This window comes from Mustela erminea, chromosome 14 (assembly GCF_009829155.1).
Source record: "Mustela erminea isolate mMusErm1 chromosome 14, mMusErm1.Pri, whole genome shotgun sequence".
In the NCBI taxonomy this organism is placed as follows: Eukaryota; Metazoa; Chordata; class Mammalia; order Carnivora; family Mustelidae; genus Mustela; species Mustela erminea.
Window position 1 is genome coordinate 78,866,409 of NC_045627.1, and position 26,055 is coordinate 78,892,463.

A 26,055-nucleotide genomic window follows, 5' to 3' on the forward strand; every position below is an offset into this window, starting at 1 on the left:
CACAAGATCAGAGTACATTCAGGAGCAGGAAAAATTACTTAAATATAAATGCTTAGATTATAATAACATGTCCTTTTTAGTTTAAATAATACAAATTTGGACTCTATCTGACCTGAGAGTTCTACTTTTTATATTAAGAAAAACATTTAGAAGAAAAACAATGTAAATAAGATTTTTTTTTAAGGTGTGGTAAGTCAACCCGTTCTTTTATTTGTTTATTTTTTAAAAGACTTTACTGATTTATTTGACAGAGAAAGAGAGCACAGGGGGAGTGGCAGGCAGAGGGAGAGGGAGAAGCAGGCTCCCCACGGAGCAGGGAGCCCAGTGTGGGGCTTGATTCCAGGACCCTGGGATCATGACCTGAGCTAAAGGCAGATGCCCAACTGACTGAGCCACCCAGGCGCTTCTATAAGTAAGATTTTAATGAGAAGAATATGAAAAGAATGTTTAGAATTCAATTCGAAGACAAAAAGGGCAGAGATGAGTAGAAAACAGTAATTTATTCTTTCCTTCATAAGCAATTTTAAGTAATCCTTAAATTGTGTGAAAATAACAAAGCACCACAATACTAGGTAACTTTACATGGCTGGGTTTATAAGGATAGTGACTGGAAAACTTAGATAGTCTGCTTCCTCCCAAGATTAAGCTGTCACCTGGAAGGTGATGGCAATATAACCCAAGTTTACAAAAGGAACTTAGGAACAGACTATTGTCCCTGCTTTCCCCTTCAACTTTGAGAAATGTGAGAGACTTAAGAACTACTGTCCATGCTTTCTGTATCAAATCCCTAGAAATAGTGGTCTTTACTTACTAATCTTTTGACCAGTGATACAGTAACAAAAATCAAACAAGATAAAAGTTTATAGTGAAAAGTCTGACTCTCACCTTCACCCCCCGTCCATCATCAATCCAGTTCCCTCTCTTATACCCTGTAAGAATTTTTACTGGTTTCTCATGTGTTCTTTCAGAGATTCATCACACAGTTCCTCATTAAAACAAAGTAAGATACAAACACACACTGTAATGCTTTTCTTTGTACCAGCTATCTCAATCCAACACGACCTAAATAATGCCTGACTACACTTGCTCAGTGCCTTCATGAGCTCTTCGGCTCAAGGCTGATAGCAAAGCTTTAAGCAAGCAGTATCTCAGATAAAGCAAAAGAATGGTGAACAAAAGAGACAACAATAGCTATAGTTAAATAGCCACAACCAACAGACATATAATCAATCTATAACTTCACCAGCAACATTAAAGCAAAAGAACTAGTTTTTAAAAATCCCTAGCACTCTCAAATGAATAAATAAAATCTAAAAAAAAAAAAAAAAAAAAAAAAAGAGTGGAGGGGGTCACCTGGGTGGTTCAGATGGTTAAGTGTCTGCCTTCAGCTCAGCTCATGATCTCTGGGTCCTGGGATCGAGTCCCATGTCAGGCTTCCACCTTAGCAAGGAGTCTGTTTCTCCTCCCTCTGCCTCTCCCCCTGCTTGTGCTCTCTCTCTCTCTCCCAAATGAATAAAATCTTTAAAAATTAAATAGAAATAAATAAAAATTCCTAGCACATTACCTCTTTATTACACATCATCTACATCATAGTAAACAAATGTATGCTGAATAAATGAATAATAAATCTCCTTCAAGGCTATCTTTGAAGGTTTGGGAAAGGGTAGATGACTAGGTAGATACAGGAGAGTTAAGAAATTTTGTCCAAAATTGCCCTTTCAATGTTTAAAAGTTGCTATGACTATTTTGGAAAAGATAATGCAATGGTATGATTGTGAGTCTACAAGAAATGTGAATCTACAAGAAAATTAACTGAAAGAAAAAAAGAAAGATCTGGTCAAAATTTCCTTAGACACAGATCACTTGAAAAATGTCCTTCCTAATGTTAATATGACAAACCCTAATTATAATTAGATATTTAATACTCATGCTTACATACCATATTAGCTTCAGCCAATTCAAATTCAGACTTGTGTAGAGCTGTGTTTTTACTATATATGTTATTTTACTGTATACTACAGTCCCATTTACAAAATCTACAGCATATTTAATCTTTCTTTGCTAAAAGAATTCCTTTTCAGTCTTTCTGACCCGAGGATGTACAATACTGAATCACTACAAGACAAAACAAAAAAATCTTTAGCACACTATTAGTATGCTTAAAATTAACCTATTAGCAAGGACACAAATATATTAGGTACAACATATAGCTGTGTACCCAGGCACTTGTTTTTATTATGGGCTGGAAATAAAAATAGAAGTGATAAGAACCAAATAAGTGGTACAAGCAAGAGTCATAGAAATGTAGCACAAGGACAGTATACTTGAAATAATCAGGAGACGCATTAGAGAGGCAGCTACTGAAGTGGCTCAAGGAAGTCTGGTTTCAAGAAGCACAAAATGGGGTAGGGCCTTCAGCCTGGAAAACAGTGGGGAGTCAAGACAAGAAGCTTAGTATGGTAAAATATCTAAGGCAGGGAATAGTGAACTCTGCTCCATGGGCCACATCCAGCCCACTGCTTGTTCTTGCATAGCCTATAAACTACCAAAGATTTTTACATTTTTAAAATGATTGAAAAAAATTAAAAGAATATTTTATGACACATAAAAATTATGAAATTCCTATGTACAGTTTTATGGGTACACAGCTATACCATGTACTGTCTATGACTGCTTTTATACTATATGGCTGAGCAACAGAGACCGTGTGGATCATAAAGCCTAAAATATTTACTATCTCTGATCCTTGAGAGAGAAAGTTTGCCAACATCTTCCTTTCGGAAAGCTCATGTGGCTGAGGCACTATGAGTGAGGGATCGAGCGGACCAAGAATCCAGGGGCAAGAGTTGCATGCAGGCCACAGCAAGGATTTGGGTCTATATTTTAGTAACAGGGAAGCCATGGAAGTAAACAGGAAAGTGACAAGAAGGTTTGCATTTTAAAAAGTTAGTTCTGGTGATTATATTGTTAACCAGTATTAGAAAAGTAAGAAGGTTAGCGCAGCAAGTAGTTTAAGCAAGATAATGAACACAGTTTAGACTACAGGGCAGGCAAAGTAAAATAAGGAGGCTAGGCAAGATTATTTCTGAGATCCCTTTCAGCTCTAAAATTTTAAGAATCACAGAGGTTTCTAAATATTTCTAATTGGTATTTCCAATTATCACATACAAGTCTCAAAAATATTATACTATAAACAGCTCTCCAATGGTTAGTAAATTAGAAATATGCCAAAAGAGCATAAAGCATCTAACAAGTTTGGAAATTACTGAGGAACAAACGATCCTCTCCACTAGAATGCTTTCTAAAATATGGTTTATATTTTATACTTGTTCTGGAAAGGGCAAGTTTTATAAAATTTATGATTAAAGATTTATAGATCATATGTAATAAATAAACACAAACATGCTTAAATATATTTTCACTGCACTTTTCCCCCATAATGCAGCAATGAGGAAACAAAGAACATACCTGCTACATTCTAACAATGTAACTTTAAGGCGGCCTTCAGTAAGTGCCCATTGTTGTATATGGATTTGCTCTTCTTCATCTTCTTCAAATCCTGGCGAAGTTTGGAATGGAAAAAACGGCTTAAACCTGAGGAAAGTAAAGATAAGTCTAAATTTTTGGACAATGAACACCACAGTTTAAAGAGTAGTAGTAACAAAACCTACCTGAAACATAAAACAAAAACCTAATACTGCATGAGCTTTAAAAATCCAAAGCCTATCATACCTGCTCCCCTACAACTGGCAGTGGATGGCATCTCCTCTACGGCACCCAGCCTTCCTATGGTTTTTTTTTAGTTGTTGTTGTTGTTTTGTTTTCTTTCTTTTCTTTTTTTTTTTTTTGGCATCCCTTCACTGACAAGGCACGACACTTATAAAAAACAAAAAGAAAATCAAAAGACCACCATTAGGCCCTGAAACTTGGGTGGGACAGAACAGTGATTCTTTCTGGTTCAGAAGGAAAGAGTGTTTGTACAGTGTAAGATCAAAATTCAGAATACCGTGTTCCTGGAAACAATATAATTCACAGTAATTTGTACATGATAATGATTAATAACAACTAATGGTGGCAAAGGTATTCGTCAGAATTGTCTACTACTTGCCAGGCAGTGTGCTAAGAGCTTCCCAAGCTTTCTCTCATGTAATGCTCACAAACCGGGGAGGATGACAGAATTAGCTTCCCTTTCCAGACGAGAATAGTGAGTTCCCTAAGTTAAAGGATTTGTTCAATGTTACACAGTGGGTGGCAAAACCAAAATTCAAGCTAGTCTGACTCCATCAAAGCCTAAACACTTCAGTTACCTATGAATAATTCAGGCCTATATGTGCTGCTTCTTTAATACTCTGGGTTTCATGGAGACACTTCTGTTGAGTTATGAACTATAGGCTTTAAAAACTTTAATTTGAAATATAATCCATACTCCTTCATTAGAGCAAAGGACAAGGAAAACGAAGAGAAAATTGGGCTCAGGGGTGGGGAGCCTACAATTTTCAATTTACCTTACACACGGTCACCAGACACGGCAGCTTCAATGGCTTCTCACCAACCACACAGAGTAAGAGACCATCAAAGTTTTTGGTTTCATATTCAAGGTCCACCAGGATTAATCTTTCTAATGGCATTTTTCCGTATGAAACCTTCTGGGGCGCCTGGGTGGCTCAGTAGGTTAAGCCTCTGCCTTAGGCTCGGGTCATGGTCTCAGGGTCCTGGGATCAAGCCCTGCATGGGTCTCTCTCTCAACAGGGAGCCTGCTTCCCCTGCCCCTCTCCCTGCCTGCTTCTCTTCCTACTTGTGATCTCTTTCTCAAATAAATAAATAAAATCTTAAAAAGAAAAAAAAAAAAAACCTTCCTATCTAGAAAGTATAGTCACCTCATGTACCCTGAAGATATTAGGCACATTCCTGCTTTCAGGCCTTTTGAACTAACTGAATGTTTTCCCTACTTCTCAAAGCCTAGCCAAATCCTAAATGCTTTCTATAATCGGCTTTAGGTCAGAGCACACACTGCTTTCACTCTTCTTTATTTTGTAGTCATTTAAATTGCTGTGCATTTATGCCTTGAAATCTCAAATGTGACTTACACTGTTTGTAACCCTCATGCACACAATCAGGACTCAAGTATGTGTTGAGCTGATTTATAAAAATCCAACACTAAAAATGAAATAAACATTTAGAATATATTACTAGCTTACTATAGTTTATACTGAAAGACATTGATAGCGGGGAGAAATACTGTTTACAGTTTCCTAATCAACAGGATCAAAGGAAAAACTTTAGGGAAAGATAAGTAGGTATATAAACAAATGTTCAGTGCTTTTATCCTGCCTCTGAATTAGCGGGAAGGCAGAAAGTCCTTCTCAATTCCTGAATTTGCATTTGAAGTAATTTGATTCAACCTGGCACCGAATTTTTAAAAGGAAAAAAATTAGGAACTAAATCCATTATTACTACATTATTGTAATTGAGTGCTTGTAACACACACGTCTTATGGCTCCTACAGAACACATCAATGTCACTCATAAAACATTACAAAGATCACTATACTATATACAACCAACTTTGAATATAACAATCCTGCTAAATCATAGCTGCTCTATGAATCAACTTTTCTTGTTATATATAAACTTAAAATTCAATAAAAACATTTCCCACAGGTGTGTGACTTCAAGGTTCCATGGAATTAAGTCTAACTTGATTTATTAATGCCTCTAGCAGCGTTTGCTAAAAGTGTTTATGCACAAAAGTACACTAAAATCACAAAACTAAATTCCATTTAATAATAACACACTAAGATAAAGCTATTTGTTCACCAAGCTACTAAATAAAATCCACATATTCACATTCTCTAAGGATACTTTGCTTTTCAAAACTTTTAAGTCCAAGGCTTTAAGATCCCCAAACCATAGAGCAATCTAAACAATAAGGCAGGCTACCCCTTCCTTTTACCTCCCTATCCTACCACATTATCCTTCCTCAGAATTTATGAACCTTTCCTCCTGTTAACCTATTAACTTAAAAATGTCACTGTTTTCTCATTCAAGTTCCCTGAACAAGCTACTTGTACTTCCTCCTGCAGAAGCCTTAGAAATCCAACCCAGAAAGATCAACTTCTGAAATGAGAGAGCTCCACAGACCCCCTCTTCAATAAAACTGGTGGAAATTATTAAAATAAAAACAAAACCAGAAAGAAAACACATAACGCTTCTGAAATGTCCCTAAGGGTAAACAGCAAAGGAAGGAACTTTAATTCAAGAAACTCTACAAAAATTTGTAAGAATTTGGTGCCTACACCAAGATCGCTCCCTCCAACGAGCTCAGCAAGGAAGAGATTCTCTGTAAACTGCTGCAGCCAGTGAGCGGTCTCACCCCCAGCTCCCAGCCGAAGGGAGTCACAGTGCCTTCCTAAGAACTCCTAAGAGCAAGTTCAGCAGTGTTTCTCATTTGGCCTTCTGCTACATAGTACTGAGGCTGAATTCCAGGCAGGTCTAGTCAAGGGATGGGAGCTCCCTTCCTTGACGCTGCCCCCATCTGTGGAAAGGAGGTTTCACCTTGGGCACAGCGCCCTGATCATTTTGCTCTGGCTCATGATGCAATGGGTCTATGTCAAGAGAGGCAAGCCTAAAGTACCTCAGGCTGCTGCACTCCCCACCTCACACCTGTTTCTAGAGTGGGGGTGTCACAGAGAAGCTTGCCACTGTTCCCACCCCCATCTCCAGAGCCCTGGCTCAAAATATTTGCTAAGGGGGCTGGAAACGGAAAGGCACACTGTAAAACATAAAAAAGCTCCTGATCTCTTTCCGAAGGAACTAAACCTAAACCTAAGTGTGCTCTTAAGAACAATGGAGGTTATGATGTCAGGCAACTGGAGGAGATTCATGGATTTAATGAAGATATAGCCTATAATAAAGGCTGCCTAGTTTACAGGAAATAAGACAGCTGGGCGATGTCTCCAGGGATCAGAACAAGTTTCAAATTCAGACCTCAGAAATTATTCCTTCAAAGAAGCCATAATTTGACTGGATTAGATGGCAGAACAATATATGCCCTAGGGTACTGGTGAAAACAATAGGCACAATGGGGGTGTAGGGTAGACTTCACTAAAATAACCCAGGCAAGCACTAAAAAACAAATAAATAATAAAGCCTGAGGGGGAACCAGTGCTCAAAGTTGCTATAATATTATCTAAAATATTTAATTTCTAACAAAAATTGTGAAAAATGCAAAGAATCAGGAAAGCAGGTTTCTTTCTGACCCATAAAGCAGAAAACAGGCAAAACAAACTGCCAGTGAAAATGACCAGGTGTTGGATTTAACAGAAAAAGATTCAAAATAGCCATCACAAATTATGTTCACAAAAAATTTTAATACCATGATTAAAGAGGTAAAGGGAGGTGTTATGCCAATGTCATATCAAATAGAGAATATCAATAAAAATATATGAATTATGTATATTAAAAAAAAAGAAAGTGGGAATTCCAGAGCTGAAAACTAACAACTGAAATAAATTTACCAAAAGGGCTCTCAACCATAAATATGAGCTGGCAGAAGAAAAGACCTAGTGAATTTGAAGACAGAGCAACAGAAGTTATGCAAGCCAAAGAACAAAGAGAAAGAAGTATAAAGAAAAATGAACTAACCCTTAGAGAAATGTGGGAGATCATTAAGTACACCAACACACACGTAATGGGAATGCCAAAGAGACGGAAGGAGAGGGGAGAGGAGGAGAGGGAGGGGAGCAGAACAAATAGAAAAAGAAATAGCAGAGGCTGCCAGTAAGCCCTAAAGCCACAAATTATATGATTCCATTCATATGAAAATCCAGAATAGAGAATCTATAGAGACAGAAAGTACATGAGTACTCACGGTTGGAGTGATATGAAGGTTAGGAAGAGAATAGCTGAAGGAGAGGGGGTTTCATTTTTGAGGTGAATATCTGTGAATGTACTAAAAATCATTGAATTGTAAGCTTTCAATAGGTGAATTTTATGGAATATGAATTGTACCTGAATAAAGCTGTAAAGAAAAATCCCAACCCAGTTTACCCAGAAAGAATTTCTTTTTGTAGTTTTGGTATATAAATATTTGGTTAGAATTATCTGATTAAATAAGAAAAAAAGGATAAAATAACTTATAGCCCCTTTTAAGGCTTACAAAAAACAAAGATTTATTAAACAGTTACCAGATCACATGTTGACTAAAAGCCACTTATTTGCTCACTTAATCCTTACAACCACCCCAAAACTGGGCATTCTAAGGTCTAACTAGGTCTTAGAGGTCTCACAAATACTATACACTGAAGCCAAAACTGGAACTTATATTAGTCTGCTAGGGCTGCTGAAACAGAGTATCACAAACTGTGTGGCTTAAAAAATAGAAATTTATTTTCTCATAGTTCTGGAGGTGGAAAGTCCAAGGTACCGGGTTAAGGTACCAAGAGGTATGGTTTCTGGTAAGGTCTCCTCCGCTTGCAGACAGGTACCTTCTTGCTGTGTCCTCTCATGGCTTTTACTCTCTGTACACACCCTCCCGATGTTTCTTCCTCTTCTTATAAGGACACTGGTCCCACTGAATTAAGGCTCCAACCTATGACCTCACTTGACCTTAATTACCTCATGAAAGGCCCTACCTCAAACACCATTACACTGAGGGTTAGGGCTTCAACACAGGAATTTTGGGGGACACAATTCAGTCCACAACAGAACTCCAATGTAACTCCTGAGCCTGGTCTATAGTTCCTGAGATTGGTTTGACTGCCACCCAGTTTTCTGCAGGAATAATGCACTAAACCTGGCCTGAAGGTACCCAGCAAGGACACTCATAGTCTCACATATATTATTGTTCTTGATCCATAAAGCAACATGCTGAAGCACAACTGCAAATTGTTTCTTCATGTCACACAGATAAGGAAACAAGTTCAGAAGAAAAGAGACTGCTGGAGACTGCATCCTTTATTACAAAGTTGCATGAAAATAAATGCCAGCAAAATGAGGGCATAAAGCAAGAAAGAAGAAAATTATCCAGAAAACAGTGTATCCAAGTCCAGAAAGCAAGGACATCCTACACTCCGAAGACAGGTATGTGCCAAGCCATGAGATTAGTCTGGTCTGGAACAGCTGAAGAAGGCGCTAAGAAGATCTCTAGGAAATAAGGGGAATGGACAAGAGAGGCAGAAGGAATGAGAGGGGAGGTTAATTTTTCATTTAAATCTTGAAAATTTGGCTAAGGCAATTAGGTAAAAAATAAAGAATCCAAACTTAGTTTTAGGGACATACTGCTTTGAATGGCACAAAGACTTTTAAATTAGAATATAGACAAGGAAACATAAACCTGCATATTAGGTAGCTCTGCAATAAAGAAAAATTATACAGAGTAACAATGTAAACACACAGACTAGTCAAGGAAGACAACTCTGAACAGAACATAAATGTCATCAGTTACATAGAAATAAGCATGTAGTTCAATTTATGTATTGAAAACAATGATATAACTAGCTTAAGAGGGGTGCCTGGGTGGCTCAGTCAGTTAAATGTCTGTCTTCAGCCCAGGTCATGATTCTAGGTCCCGGGATTGAGCCCTGCATCGGGCTCAACAAGGAGCCTGTTTCTCCCTCTCCCTGATGCTTCCCCTACCTGTATTCTCTCTTGTCAAATAAATAAATAAATAAATAAAATTCATTAAAAAACAAACAAACAAACAAACCTGGATTAGGAGAAGGTAGAGGGAAGGTAAGAGAGGGTTTCACCTAGCTAAATCCCTACCTACCTCGGAAAGTTAATCAACAGACAATGTCTGAAATTGTTAAATCAAGAACCGCAATACAACACTGTTGAGCAACAAACCATAATTAATTAGCAAAGCTAACTTTACCAAGTCCTTACTGTATAAAAAGCATGACATTTATTAATTATTATAAGTCTATGAGATGAATACCATAATTCCCATGTTGTAGATGAGGAAATGGAGATGCAGAAGTTAAGCAGCTTGCTCAAGGTTATACAGTTAGTAAGCAGTGTAGCTTAAGTAAGAATCTAAGCAGTCAAGCTCCCAAATCTGTGTTCTTAATCAGAGCCTCTTAAAAGCTGTTAAAAACAGAAACAGTGGGGTGCCTAGGTGGCTCAGGTCGTGATCCCCCGGTCCTAGGATGGAGCCCCCACATTGGGCTCTCTGCTCAGCGGGGAACCTGCTTCCCTTTTTCTCTCTCTCTCTGCCTGCCTCTCTGCCTAATTATGATCTCTGTCTGTCAAATAAATAAATAAAATCTTAAAAAAAAAACAGAAACAGTTACAAATGGTTGCTTCTGAAGAGTATGACTTAAGTGGGGAAAGTAGAGGGTTTAGGGAAGTGACTGCTGACTTTCAGTTTAAGTCCTTTTTTATTTGATTTTTTTATTTGATTTTTAAATTATGTACATTAACTAAAATGAAAAAAAAAATACCAAGTGCTGGAGAAGATGTGAAACTGCTAGTGTAGACTATCAGAACTACTCTGAAAACTCTGTGATAATATTTGCTAAACCTGAAAAGATACATAACCTGTGACCCAGCAAACCTACTCCTAGATATAGCCAGTAGAAATGCCCACAAATGTATAACAATAATCACAACAGCACTATCCAACGGTTCCTCAAAACCAGAAGGGATAAACCAAGGGATAAACTAAGGTACACAGTGGAATACTCCACAGCAAATACAACAAACTACCACCATACACAATGACATGGATTTATTTCACAAATATACTGCTGCACTACGTAAAGAATCTAGAAAAACAATGAGTGCATACAGTATGGCTCAATTTATATAAAGTTCAAAAACAGAAAAATAAAACCAACCCTAAAGCAATGGTGGTAGATGTAAAGATAGTACTTACTTTTAAGCACAACAGGGAGGGTAGTGACTGGTAATAATTCTATTTGCTTGTTCTGAATGCTCTTCTGTTCACTTTGTATCTTCTGTTCACTTTGTAAAAATGCACTGAACTGAATTTTATAATTAGTGCACATTTTAAGGGGTTAGTTGTATTTCTATAGAAGTTTAAAAGAAATACCATGTTTAATTTAAAAATGTACATTACTTTGGTAACATTTTAAAAATATGCAGTATTTAAATTTTACACCTACAAGAGAAGCCAAGCCTTCTTCTGTGGATCTGAATCTTTTTTAATGTCTAAAACACTTTTTTTCTCTAAGATGTTTTTTCAAGAATGCTCTAGAAGCACCCTGAACGCCAGCTGGTGACATCTCCATCACATGGCAGCAGTAAAACTGTTTGCAAACACTGTGATCTTTAGAGAAAGAGGGTTTACTACAAACCCAATATAAAAATAGTCTGAGGTCTAAATCTACTCTTGACTTCAGCATGGGCTTGTGTGTCTTTGCCAAAATAATAAATCTGCTCGTTTTCAGCTCAATAAAAGGAAAAATTTACTAACAATTAGAGCAAGTAAAAAAAAAAAAAAAAAAAAAAGGCACAGCTATTTCACTGCACTGCATACTTTCTATCTCTAGAAATACTCAGACCGAAGCTGGACAAGACCTTGTCAAGGAGGGTGTTATGAAAACAACACAAAAGTCAGAATCACAGAATCCCAACTCTTAGAGATTTGTTTCAAAATAATCAGGGGAGGGGAGTGTGGGGACATAGAGATGGTCAAAAGTGGCCATAAATTAATGACTGCTATGGATTACGGGGGTTTACGGAACTATTCCCTTAATTTCTGAGTAATTTTGAAATTTTCCATAATGGAAGAATTAAAAGGGCTTTTTTCCTGCACATTAAAACAACTTCAGTTCTCTCCTCCTGTCTTCCTTCTCTTCTATACTTTTAAAAATTTTTTTTTTTTTTTTTTTTTTTAGCAACGTCATTTGCTCTCACTGGTTCTCCAAGTTCTACGTATTGATGCCTAAAAGTAAATTAGACACCTTTTCTTCAAACTTGCTCCCTTCTAGTTTCTTACTGGCACTGTGGATTTCAGAGACACTGGGGAACCTGCAGTTACACTCTACTCTTTCCCTTCTTACAACTATCAGTTCCACCTCCATTCCCCGCTATGGTATTGCTAAGATGTCTCTTCCACTGTTGGTTCGTGTTGCCCCCCTGGCCTGCCTCAGATTTTCACTGGTTACTTAGAAGATTGTGATTTCCCAAATTAGGTTTCTTCTTCTTAAAAAGAGTATTTTTAAAATCCCAAACAAAAGCCTGCTGGTTTTTTTTTTTTTTTAATAAAAAACTACCTCATAGGACTATTATAAGACTTAAAGAATTCACACATGTGAAACACCTAGTGGAGTTTCTGTCGTGTAACAGACACACAAATTCTGGTTTTCTTCCAAGTCTTATCAAACTGGCTTCCCCTTTGCCTCACTGGATCCCTAAAGATAAACATACAATGTCCTGATTCCAGTTCCTTTGCTATTTCTCCCACCAACACTATACTTCTATCCCATCCCCCTGTGTCCAAAGATAAACAAACTACCCTTTAGCTGGTCAGCTCCAATGTCATCTCATCTCTTTCCACAAATGTGCTTACTTGAGAATAGAGAGACCAAAGTCAGGCATTCAGACTAGAGTCTTACTTCATGCTCAGGTATACAAACAACACTACATCCTGCCTGAGGAAGAGAGCAGAGCAATCAGCTCTCAAGAGGCAATTGGGAACTCTGTGTGGTTTTTACCTTTCAGTCCAACAGTCTTGTCTCTCTCAAATTAGGAACTAAATAATCTAAATGTGCTCCAAATTCTCCTAAACGAAATACCTAAACTAGATAAAGCAGGGGTGATCATTTTCAAAATGTTTCATTCATTATTATTCATAGTATTCTTTAAATAATGAATTCCCCTGCTGCATATAAGTATCATTACAAAAGCTCAATTCACTATAACTTTTCTGGCACACATTATTATACAAAGTATGGCATACCAACACAAAACTACATACAAGCTAGAGAGAAAACAAAGTATGAGTGGTTCAAAATACTCTTAATTTTCTGTATCGGTAAACCATGAAACTAAATTGCAAATTTTCAATTTTACTTAATTTGATTGATACTACATTACAAATTCATGCACCAAATTCCTCCATGTTTACCAAGGCTAATACTGCCATATTGTTTCTCCTGAGAGACTGTTTGCCTCCTAACCATTGTGATCCCATAACTAGTCCCCCCATGGTAAGCTTCTTCCACCATTCAAATTCTACTTCAAAGTCACCTCTTCTTTATAAACTGTCCCCTCCACCTGGTATCGCTTCCTCACCTGTGTTCTAAAAGCCCTATGTGCTAATCACCCTGTTCATCTATTTCTCTCTAGCTCTCCCTCATGCCAACCCTTCCTCCCAACTAAACTGTTAGCTGCCGGAAGAAAAGAAACATACATGACAGCTATTGGAGAATAGTGGATAAGAGCAGACTCTAGAGCTTGAACAGTTTGGCTTGGAATCCTTTCTGCCTTGTCTTAGCAACATAACCATAGGCATACTCTGACTTTAAGCCTCAGTTTCCTCATAGGAAAAACTACAACCAGCTGGCAGAGCTGTTATAAAAATTACATTAAAGAATAAAAAGCAATCAGCATCCCTTACTCCTCAGCTTCTTTTTGACAAGGCGGTTTAAGGCACTGTTGAGCACACAAGTTTTAGAGTCAGTGCTGGGTTTTGAATTTTGTTTCTTACATCTGCTAGCTTTATGACCTTGGGCAAGCTACTTCAACTTTGAGAGCCTCAGTTTCTTCATCTGTAAAAGTAAGATAATAATTACTACCTATATTATAAGGTTACTGTAAGGATTAGACGAGAAGATTCACATAAAGCATTAGGCACAGGGAGGTGCTCCAGAAATATTTCCTACCAAACTTTCTATTTACCTATTTTAAGGTTGGTCTCCTAGAGACATACCACAGAAACAACTCCTTCCCTTCAAAAAACAACCATTTCAGGAGTCTGCATTCACCAAGTATGATGTTCAAGGTCATAGCTGTTGGCCTTCCTTGGAGATTAGATTCCATATGGCCATGATTTCAGTCATTACACCAGTTGATTTTTAAAAATTGTGTTTTTTCTGAGAATATCAACTTGCAAGTGCAGGGAAACTAGTAACAGCCAGCATGCCTCCCTACCTCAGGCGTTACTCTTCTGCCTCTCCATCATTAAGCTTTATAACTGAAGCATATATTAAAGCTGAATATAGTAAAAGACACTGACTTATGGAAACCTATGGAGAATTGTTCTATTTATGGAATTCCTAGATGTGTACCATGCTGACAGAGTCTATACTTGGGAAAGTGATTTTAATTCCTGTACTTGTAAGAAGAAAAAAGTACCCATGAATAATTATGAAACTAATAAGAATAAGGACAACAAACACAGTTATAAAAATTTCTTCCCAATCATCCACCTACACTCTACTTAATACGAAATATTCACTTTTATCCAAACTCCTAATTCTGCACAGAAGAATCAAGATCTAAAATGCCTCACAATTTTCTGATGTGGTTTTAGATATACACTGTATACACTGAATAAAAGAGTGGTAACAGAGGCCACAGGTCCCTCATAATAGAACTCACCTTTGAGTTCAATGGTAACTGATATCCTATGCATGGGAGAGATACAGTGTCAAATGAGATGAACCACTCAGCAACCAAAGTAATCCTCCTGAACATATATGATAAATCTCCTGTCTTTTTATGCTCATTGCAACTCACACATGAGGGTCCCTTACCATAGCCTATGATCAATAAAAGTGAAATTCTCAGCTTTCACAAAGCAGGGGGAGAAAAGGCAGAACCATTAGAACCGTCCTCAAATCCAAACTCCTACTCCTCTCTACCAGCTCCCCCAACACCATACCTTTGAATAAAAGAATACAAAAATTGCTACTTTATTGATTTCTAGCATGTCTGTGAATGATATAATACTTTCATATACATCCTTGATTCTCATGACTCATAACAATGTGTAACACCGTAAATCTTATTTACATATGAAGAAACAAAGGATGAGGAAGTTCAAGTGGCTTTCATAATCATAACTGCAACAGATCCACTCAAACCTGTGCTCCTCATAACACCAAGATGTAAATACTATAAATCAATTGAAAATAATGTATGTATGTAATGTTCATTAGAGCTGACTCAGAGAGTGATATAAGAGGGATATCTCCTTCCCATATGGTAAAAATAAATAACATTAAAGCAGCAGTTTTTTGTATTTTGCTCACAGGACCCCTACACATTTTAAAACATTAAGGAATATAAAGACTGACTGTTTATATGGTTTATACATGCATTTACCACAGTAGAAATTAAAAATAAACACTTTTAGGGGTGCCTGGGTGGCTCAGTTGGTTAAGCAACTTTCTTTCCAGGCTCAGGTCATAATCCTCTTCCTGGGATCAAGCCACATCCCACTGACAGCTTCCTGCTCAGCAGGGAGTCTACTTGTCTCTCTCCCTCTGGCACCAAGGTGCCCCCCCAAATAACATTATTTTAAACAGAAGAATACACAAGTTCACATTTCATTTGCTGTCAGGGTGATAAAATCATCACACATTATGTAAATCCTGGAAAACCCCACTGTACACTTGTGAAAGAATAAGGCTAAAAAAGGCAAATAGCACTTTTTCTGAATTATTATGAGAATGGTTTTGACATAGTAGACCCGTTCCGCAAGGGTCTTGGAGATCCAAAGTGGTCCCCAAGCCACACTCTGAAAACCACTTAAGTTAGAAGGTTAACAGCTATCATGGCAATTCTTAAACTCTAAGTTCTAACCCTCTATCTTACTTTAAGTACATTGTTTCTCAGTACTAGATTAAAAGAAAAAATATCGAAGGAATTTTATTTGTTTTATTTATATTTGTTTTATTTATTCCCTCTTAGCACTAATTCTCTTTACAGTATATAGTGCACTGGACAAAGTTTACTTATGAAGTAAACTGAGCCTCTTCTTAAGTCTTAGTGGATGCATAAAGAGAAAACATCTTAAAGCAAAAATGATCACTTCCCAACTACGGTAAAGACATAACCAATGACCTACGTAATACAGATGTCTGATCTTAAGCCAGTTAGATGTATCAAATAGACAAAACTCCATTAGAGACATGAAGGGACAGCATAAAATCTAAACAAGAGAAATCAGGAGAAAAGTTAGTTCTTTAAGGTTATATAAATGTCCAGCTTTTCCTAATTTTTTCTCTATCCAAATAAAAGTAGCACACCATATCCTGAAACATAAATGGTTTTAGTATTATCTGTATCTCTGGTTCTCTTACTAAAGTTGGAACTTACTAAATTTTTACTTACTACTGTAGTTGCACATTTGAGAGACTCTCTACATGAGACCTCTAAACAAATAAGGTAAGTGAATAATGCCACCTCATAATTACATCATTCTCTTTTCTACGAATTTTTAAAACTTTTTATTTTCATTCAGTCTTAAAAATAACAAGTTGCATGACTTGCCTAAAAATACACTAAATCAACAAATCAATAGTAATTCTAGAAGTAAAAGAGAAATTCCCAGCCATCTAATACTGTTGTTGCAGGACAAGAGGCTGAGTTACTTTCGAAAGAAACCTTAACTGCACAAAGTATCCCCAAGGCTCCAACAATTATTACCAGAAAGCCTGGCCTAATAAATGCTTGTTGACCGGCATGATTTTTGAAATAACAAGTCCAAATCCTAAGTCTATAGCACTAAAAAAAAAATCCAAACATTTTGAATAATTTACCCAGATATTTCAAATAAACAATTACTAAAAAAAAAAAAAATGGCCTATAATTTAGATTAATTGTATTCATGGGCTTTATCACAGACTAAGACTGTCAGGAATTTTCTCCTTAAATTTGATTAATTTCAACATGCTTGGACTACATAAAATCTGTGCTATCTACCACTTCAGAATTAGTAAATATAAGGACATGTGGTTTGCTACAAACGTTTAAATTCTTTCCATGTCAAACTTTAGTCCTGTTTAAAACCCAAAGTTAAAAACTTTAACTGAGAACTAATGATCTTTCCAAATATTAAAATAACATCACCTGCCCTAAATCTTACAGAATATTATACTTATGATAAGAACAAAATGAGGTTTTCAGTGCATTATAAAAATGATTATCATACATTGAAATTAGTTATGACAGATGGCTCTTACTTTAGCCACAGCAAGTTTCACAGAACTAAAAGCTTTGAATTATTTACTTGCTTGACCAAATAACTAATGTAGCAAGACTGTGTAGTCAGCAACCACGATCATCCTTAGTAATGAGTAGGGGTATAACTGAGTATATATGAAAGACTATTGTGTGGAAAGACAGTAAGCACACAACACAAATACCAGGTGCACTATTTAGTAGATGTTGATGTCTGCATGAAATAGGCTGTATTTAAGAACAGAACACAGTTATTTTTTAAAATACAGATTTCTGTAGCCAGCTACTAAATAGAAATATGTTCTCATTATTATTATTTAAGATTTTACAGCAAAAAACAATAGTTACTTATAATTGCAGATTATACAGGTACAATATGGGAGTTGATCCTATAGGAAACACCATTTCTAAACATACTGAGGTCACAAATACCTATTTAAATATCTGTATGCACACAAATACTTAATACAAAGGAAAAAGCCCAAACAAAACATTTTTATTGGGCTAATCACAGTATTCTTGTTTGTCTCTTTGTTAAGTAGGCTCCAGGCCGAGTGTAGAGCACAGTGAGGGGCTGAGATCAAGAGCTGGGATCAAGAGTAGATGCTTAACCAGCTGAGCCACTCAACTGACGAACCCCTAGTCTTCTGGTTTTTAAGTACATACCAATAAGGACTAATTACGCTGGGCAGAGGGACATTTCTAGCTCTTTTCTCAAAGCTATGCAAACCAAAGCACAGACATCTCAGTACTCCACCCACCATATCGTCACCTCCATTCTCCCAACAATACATGAAGAATTCATGGGCATAAATACCCAATGTTTTGATTAGAGAAGAAAAAAATCCCTGTACTAACCTAACCATTCTGCTGGTTTCATGAAAATTGATAATTATGTACCAGATTAATGAAAATTAGTTTTACTATTACTCTATATCAGTCCAAGGAAAGGATCATCTATAGTTTACATTGACCTTTCCTAAGAGTGTGAAATTAAAAGCCACAGCTTCTGGAGTGTCAGAGAAGACTGCAAACACATTTGTGTTTTGTTTTTGTGGAAATGAAAGGAGAGCTGGTGCCCCTAAGGTGCCCAACAGACCTTAACTCAGCACTGTGAATTGCTGGACACTTACAATCAGCATAATCTCTGTGTGTGTGTGTGTGTGTGTGTGTGTGTGTGTGTGTGTGTGTAAAGGGAGGAGGTACTCCTTATCAATACCGATTTTACAATCAGAATTGGGTTACATATCAGCAACCTAACTTATAATGTTTTTATAACATTGTAACATAACATTATTTACAACATAACATTTTATAACTTATAATGTGTTTATAATAAAGACCTTCTACCCTTTAAAAAAAAAGGTTAAATATGTTACATGTATCTGTTTATGAAATTCAAAGAATTTCAAAGAATTCAGAGCTCTTTAGAATGAATTCAAAATTCCAGTACTTAAGTTACATAGCTGAGTTCACTTTGTGAAAATTTACCAAGGATACACTTAGGATTAGGACAGTTTCTATCTGCATAGACAGACACACACAGACACACATATGCACACAAACACACACATATATATGTCAATAAAAAGTTAATACACAAAAAAATTCTGGCATTTAAAGGGGAATGTGCTTTCTCATATAGAATAGTCAAAAGATGATATTTCAGCAGGGACATGAAAAATGATGGTGTGAGCTCTCTGGCTATCTGTGGGGAAAACATTTCTAAAGAAAAACCAGGAAAACCCTTGTGATGGGCACATGCGTGGAGGGTGAGAACAGCCAGGAGGCCAGAACAGACTAAGTAAAAGGAAGAGTTATAGAAGATAAGGTCAAAGCTGGAGACATGACCAGGAGTGAAATAAAATGGCGAATGGGATGGGCCTATACAAACTGCCAGGAAGGATATCCATGTCATACTCTTACAAACCAATCTGCAGGGTCCCATTTATTATAATGCTCCCTCAATGTATTGTTAAGGAAAGAGGGATAGAAGATGGGAGAGGAAAAGAGAGGAACCTCCTCAGCATGCAAGAGGCCTGAATACGTATCTGAGCAGAGTTATGTGTATACATCAAACTTAACACTGGATATATTGCGGGATGGAATTAAAAGAGAGAGGAGCACATTTTCAATTTTTTTATGTTCCTAAACACTATTTGTGCATTTGCAAAAAATACAGCAAACAAAAAACAAAAAACAACCTGAAGAAACAATCAGAAGAAAAACTGATTATCTACAAAGATAAGGGTAGAAGATGTTTATGTATCATTATTTATATTAGAAAAATGAAAAAAATGAGTAAGGAACTGGTTAACTTATAGCACTTCTGATCAATGTATTTCTAAGAAACTGTTAAAATAAATGAAGTGGGTATATTTGGAAAAGCAGAGATACAGTAAGTTTTAATAAAAGGGCAAGATGCTAAGAAAGGGATGATCCTGTTTTTATTAATTAATAAAAAATTATCCTATATTTAAGAAAAAGTATGGGAATTTAACCATTTTAAGATATTAAGTAGATTTCTCACTTTGATATTTCATATTTTCTATCTGAATTTTTACAACGAGCTTATCATTCCTTTAAAAGGGGAAACAAGTGTCACCTAGCAAATGTCTGACACATCTTGAGTAATGTGTCTGACAGACGTAGGATAATCAATAAATATGTACATTCAATTAGTTACTAAAGGGAAGATACTTTTATTCAGCAGATATCATATATGTGGCATTTAATATTGCCAATTAGATAGATATTATTTCCATTTCCATTTTACAGATACGGAAACTGAGACTAGGGAAGATAAAGCCTCTTGTTCAAGGGCTCTTGCTTGGGAGAGTGCTAAAGTCAGGTACATTTTACCCCCAAAGCTCTATCAACTGGAATATACAATTTAAGTACTTTCCTATAGCCTCAACCCAAAAGGATAAAATAATTTCAATAATAGTGACAGTCTCTACTTAGCACGTGTAGTTCCACTCATCTGAAGATAAATAATTAACACATATTCCTCCATTTTCACTGGTACAAGTACAGTAAGTATGTCGTTTTATACAAGTCTTAGCAATCTGACAAGAAACATTTTCAAACTAAACTTCTTTAAAACTTGTACTAATAACTAGGTAGTTGCTTTATGACTTTCCAGTGAGGTATGATGTTCTTTGATGCCATGCCAAGTGTTGGTAGGTCCTATGACTCTAGAAATGGAACAAGGGATTTAATGGCACTTGTTTCTTGGTGACACTGTTCTGAGAAAAGAGAGAATCTGATAGGAAGAAATGTCAGGTCAATATTTAACTTCTAAACATGGTACTGAGTGGTAGAAACTCTATCTTTGAATGTTGAGTATTCTTACTGAACAACTGATTCAAAAAGCCTCTGCCTGCTATACGGAATCTTACTAAGAGGAGAAAAAAAGAGAGAAAGAGTGACTGGTTACACTTCCTTGGATAGAGATTTTTTAGGAATGCCTGAGCCATATGAGTCCCGTATGCCTTCTAAGAAGGCCAACAAAATTATTAAAGTGTTTAATATTTAACCATGTTAGTTTTAGTTATACTTATGGCAACAAAGTTGTATCCTTCTGTCTGTGCTTATTACTCAACTTGGAATCTAAGCACCCTGAGTATTCTATAAATTTCATGAAATCACATGAAAATTTGTTTATGCATTTTTCTGCAGAGAGCCACATTTCCCATTAGCTTTCCAAACTCCAAAAAGATAAAACGTTCAAAAAAAGTACCTTTCAACACATACGTACCTCTGCTCCTTTTTTGTAGGCATTTAAGCATAGTTTTTGTCTTGTTTTTTATTTAAACGTTTAGAACTTTTTTTTTTTTTACAAAAGGCCAGACAGTAAATATTTTAGAATCTGTGAGTGCATATGATGTGTCTCACATTCTTCATCTTCGATTAACTTTAAATGTAAAGTTTAAAAATGTAAAAACCATGCTTAACTCAAAAGGACTAACACCAGCTTGTTTTAGAGTAACAGTTGTTTACTTCTACAGAAATAACACAGACTGTTTTTTTGAGAAAGTCACTAACCTCCTCTGAGTCTCAAGTTTCCACATCTGTAGATACTAAACTCTCCTACACAGTAGTTTCAAGTATTGTGGCAGCAAGAGTACAGAACTGCCCACACAGTCCTTGGCATATAGTTAGCAAACTGATTTTATTATCCTAGCCTGTGCCTCATATGATAAATCATTAGTGATATTTATAACTCAATATTAAGTGTTTGATCAGTGGGTATGCCCCTCCCATATAATCTACTTTATAATGATCGGCTTTGGTTATTTCCAGAAACTAACTGGGGTTTTCCTGGACAGCCAGCAGACATGCACGTTACTCATTAGAAACTAATAGTCTCCTCATAATTACTCTTTTTCCTCCAATGTGTGAATCGTTTCTAGGGCAGAGATTTAATTTATCAATATGTTATTTTCCATCTAAAGTGTTATAAATGTCCAAATCACAAAAAAGCTTAAGAAAACCCCACCTGAAAAAAGTAAAACCAGAATTAATGGGAGTATATTTAGGTGTACCAAGGACCTAAGGTCACAAAATATTATACAACACATTCATCAGCAGAGATACTGACCTCTCCTCTTTCTGTTCCTCACAAAACGGAAGGTCTCAAATATATCCAAGATGCCATTATAATGAGGTTCAACTGTTCTGTTTTCTCCAGAAAGACTAACCAGCTTAAAAGCATGAACTACATTATAACCATTTTAATCCTTCACCACACCTACCATAACACTAGGTATGCTAGTCTTTAGGGAACAGTTATTGAAAATATGTATTTTAAAAACAATTTTATTTATCTAAGACAATGATCTTTCAATTCTGTTTATATAGATATTCATGTGAGAAGCAGGAAAACCAAAGCACAACAGATTAAAAAACTAGCTACCACTACATCATTACTCCAGAACAGCTACAGTGATATAATAATGTCCCTATCTGTACTCTCCCAAAGTATCAAAGGTTATATTTCCTACTGATGTTAGTAAGTAAAACTATAATTCCTACAATCACTAAGGATTTTGGAAGCTATTGTAAAATATTTTCCAACCTAAGACACCCTTTAAGAGTTGTCCACATAAAATGTATGGAAGAGTTAAGTGAATAAATATACTACAGGACACTTACAAATGATTTTGTCAGCTTTCAGTAGATTCACTTTGAAAGTTTTTTTTTTTTTCATCTATACAGGATGGCTGGGTGGCACAGTCAGTTAAGCATCTGACTCTTGGTTTCAGCTCAGATGATGATCTCAGGGTCCTGCGATCAAGCCCTGTGTCGGGCTCACACTCAGAGCCGAGTCTGGTTGAGATTCTCTCTCCCTCTGCCCCTCCCACATATGTGCTTGCACTCTCTCTCTCTAAAACAAATAAATCTTAAAAAAAAAACACACAACTTTACTTCAAATAATCAGTAAAATGAGAAAGCTATAATTAACGGTATGAGTAAATGTTTTTCTTCCTCATCTCATAAGACAAAGAAAAAATAATTCAATTAAAAACCACATTATACAGTATGAGGCTTTCCAGACCAAGCCTAATTTAGTTCTCTGAAATTAATGGTATACTTAGAGAAGACACAGGTAAATAAAAACATGTTAAGAAGCTCTACCTAACTAAATACAGTCCAGTCCTTGCCTTTGGTGGGACAGTGATCCTCCTTGATCTCTAGTCAGCAGGAATATTCAAAAAGTTTCCACAAATAAAGGAACAGTTATGACAAAAATAGCCATATTCAGAAGATATTCCATGAACCTGAAGAGTGAAGTTTCCCCCAAATATTTGTTCCACACGCACTCATCAAATTCAAAAATCAACAAGTAGATGTCTCCTTATTTGTAGATCAGAGAAGTATTTGTATATAGTTAATGACCCACTTGACATCGAAGCAAAAATCCACCACACTCAACTGAGAAACAGCTACTGTGCACTTACTACCAATGTACTGCAGAGAATGGAAAATGTTTCCAAGGATTCTTAAAAAACTTCTGGTAGAATGATTTTTTTAAAAAAATTCAACATTATATCAAAGTCTTTTATAAAATAAAATTGCTCAATGAAAGTCCCTTGAAAGATAATAATGTTTAAAGAAGGGTAATAATTATCGCCCTTTACTATCCAGTACTTCCCATTTTCACTGATTAGCAACAGTATTACTCCCTATTTAGGAAGGATCTCAAATTCATATGATGCCAGGCCAGACAACTACCATTAGCAAGTAGGTGGGGACTATAAACCGGGCATAAGAACTTCCTGCAGCTGCTACCAGACCTATTTCTCCAACCTGTTATTGCTATAAGGAATGCAGGCCTGGTGCAACAAGATTATCCAATGTCTTCGAAGAGAAGTCAGTAGTCCAAATCATGCAAAATCTTCCCTTTTAAAGTACTGGCAATTACGAAACAAACAAAAATACCATGAGGCCGAATAAAAAGTACCTGCAAACAGAATTTGGCCTTTCAGTATGCAACCAGGGGTAAAACATAGCAATAACAGACTAGGAAGAGAAGCATCAGTAAGAATCTCAAGTAGGTGACTCCGAAATTCTAAACTTCCCCAGACTATTACTCAGATTTCATGTAATCATAAATATTAGTGGTAAACTTTCTTTCCTAAGACTAATTGTTGGGTTAATTAAAAAATAAAAAAAAAAACTTGGTAGCTCCCACCCAATACTAGTACTTTAATTTACTATTTTAAAGTATACATTTTAGGGAAAAAATTCAAAACAACATTTGAGGGACATGAACTTAGAATTATATTAATAAGACTAAATTATAATATATGGGAAATGTGTAATATTATAACTCCTTTAAAAATATTATAATGTTTTACAAACTATGTTAGTTGGATAAAATGAGGTGTTAATCATCATAATCCTTAGAAAGCAACCACTTGAACTCCTTGAATCTCTAGATTGAGACATCAGGAACTGGCATTCCTCATAGGCCACCTTCACTTTAGCAACATGAAATGGAAAAATAAATAAAGGGTGGGGAGAAGCAACAACGTTAACTGGCAAGGTATTTCTGTTATATAATAATTAAAGTGCCAAAGGATCCCAAGACTCGATAGAATTTTCTTTACTGCTTTAGCTCTAAGCAGATTAGATGGCTAAAAAGGATAAACTAGCAGACCTTCTATTTGGAAACAAAATCTGCTGGATTAAAAAAGAAATACTATGTGGGGCAGCACCCAAAGATTTAACCTTTAAAGGATCCGCTCTCAAAATTTCCAATGTAAGAAAAAAAATCTTTAGTTACACTCTTCTCAGAGTTCTCAGTTGATTTGTAAAGTTACCTCCATATATATATGTTATATTGATAGTGTACTTTTAAAAAACAAAAAACAAAATGTTAAGAACAAGGTGATAGAGTTGAATGGAAAAAGGCAGCTCTGGCTTTATCAGGGCTGGAATTCACTACATAACAGCTGTGTGACTTTAAGCAAGTTATTTAACAACTCTGAGCACTACTCCCTTGCCTATATAAAAGGGTAAACAACAGCTACTTTAATTCTCATTAAGAGAATTGTGATACATCTTAAATGTATTTTAATTCATTCTCTTAACTGAAATCTGAATCCGCTCCACAACATCAGTAGCTTAAAATACTTCTGGCAAAAGAGCTACATAGAGAAGAGAACTCAACACTTCCTGGAGCAGCCCATTTCATCTTCACACTCCTATTATTTTCCTTTACTTACCTAAAATCAGCTGCCTAGTTACTTCAACCTTCCATTAATCAATCACATTCTAGTTAAATCATATTAAGTACTGCTAACTCAGTTCTCATTAAACTTTAGGCTCCACAATGGTTGAGGCTGTTCAGTACTGAAGCCCCAACACCTAAACAATGATAAGCACATAGCAGGTGTACAACAAACATTTGCAGATTAAGTGGTAAATTCTGGTAGTATTTACTGATTTACCACCGAAATGCCTTCTAATATAAAGAGCACAAATGTGCACATTTCTGGAGGAGACTACTTAATGTCTGAGGTTTAAAATTTGAACTATCATACATAACCAGACACAGGCTGTTTTTAAAAAAATCTCTTTGGACATAGTAAATGAAAGCAATTTTGCTGTATGTTAAATGGTGATGCTATTCAATGATAAAGTTCCTTCAAAGCAATAAAATCCACTAATGTCTCCACACCTGCTATTCATAACTTCCTTCAGATTTAATTGAATTCCAAGTCTACATTAAAAAAAAAAAAAAGAACCCTCAAAATGATAGCCAACCTAATTGCCACCTAATTGTTCTTTGCAGAATAATCAATTCTGCAAATAACCCCCCAAATAAGAGCGTACTCAAATTTTATTACCTGAAAGTTACCCAGAAAACAGAATACCAAAATCTGTAATTTTTTCTCATTACTTTCCTAGCAACACATTACTATAAATAAACATCTCACTGGTTAGATACCAGAACTCATTTATAATTTAGTCACTTACATTCCAAAGCTTGAAGCGTAGGTTTCGCAAAGTATGTTGTTCTTCACAGAATGGGAAATCAAACACAGTGAACAACCAGTTCACCACCCTCTGCAAATCTATGGAACTATATCCATTATAAAGTAAATTTCTCCTGCCACTCGACAGTTTTAAGCTTTCACTCTATGCTATTAGCCTAAACAAAACATAATTAGGAAGGCCTATCTGCAACATACACAAGTCAATAACCCATCACGAACCCAAATACAAAATATCTCTGGATTACCTGGGTCACTGTTGTTTGACACTTTGGTAGAAAATTAGTGATCCAGAAATATGCAACTAGAGGACACTAGGTAAGACAAACACCAGACTGACACACTTCTATAAGGAAGGACAAATCCAAGAGTCAAGCATTTTAATGAACAGAAAATTA

General features: G+C 36.1%; 1 protein-coding gene across 1 annotated transcript in view; it reads right to left on the minus strand.

The window, feature by feature from the left end:
- The window catches only part of PDZD8 (PDZ domain containing 8), a 74,051-nt gene that overhangs the window by 46,102 nt on the left and 1,894 nt on the right, over positions 1 to 26,055 (minus strand). Inside the window, exon 2 of the mRNA XM_032312039.1 lies at positions 3,469 to 3,594. Coding sequence (XP_032167930.1) covers positions 3,469 to 3,594 — 126 coding nt within the window. The remainder of the gene's footprint in view (positions 1 to 3,468; positions 3,595 to 26,055) is intronic.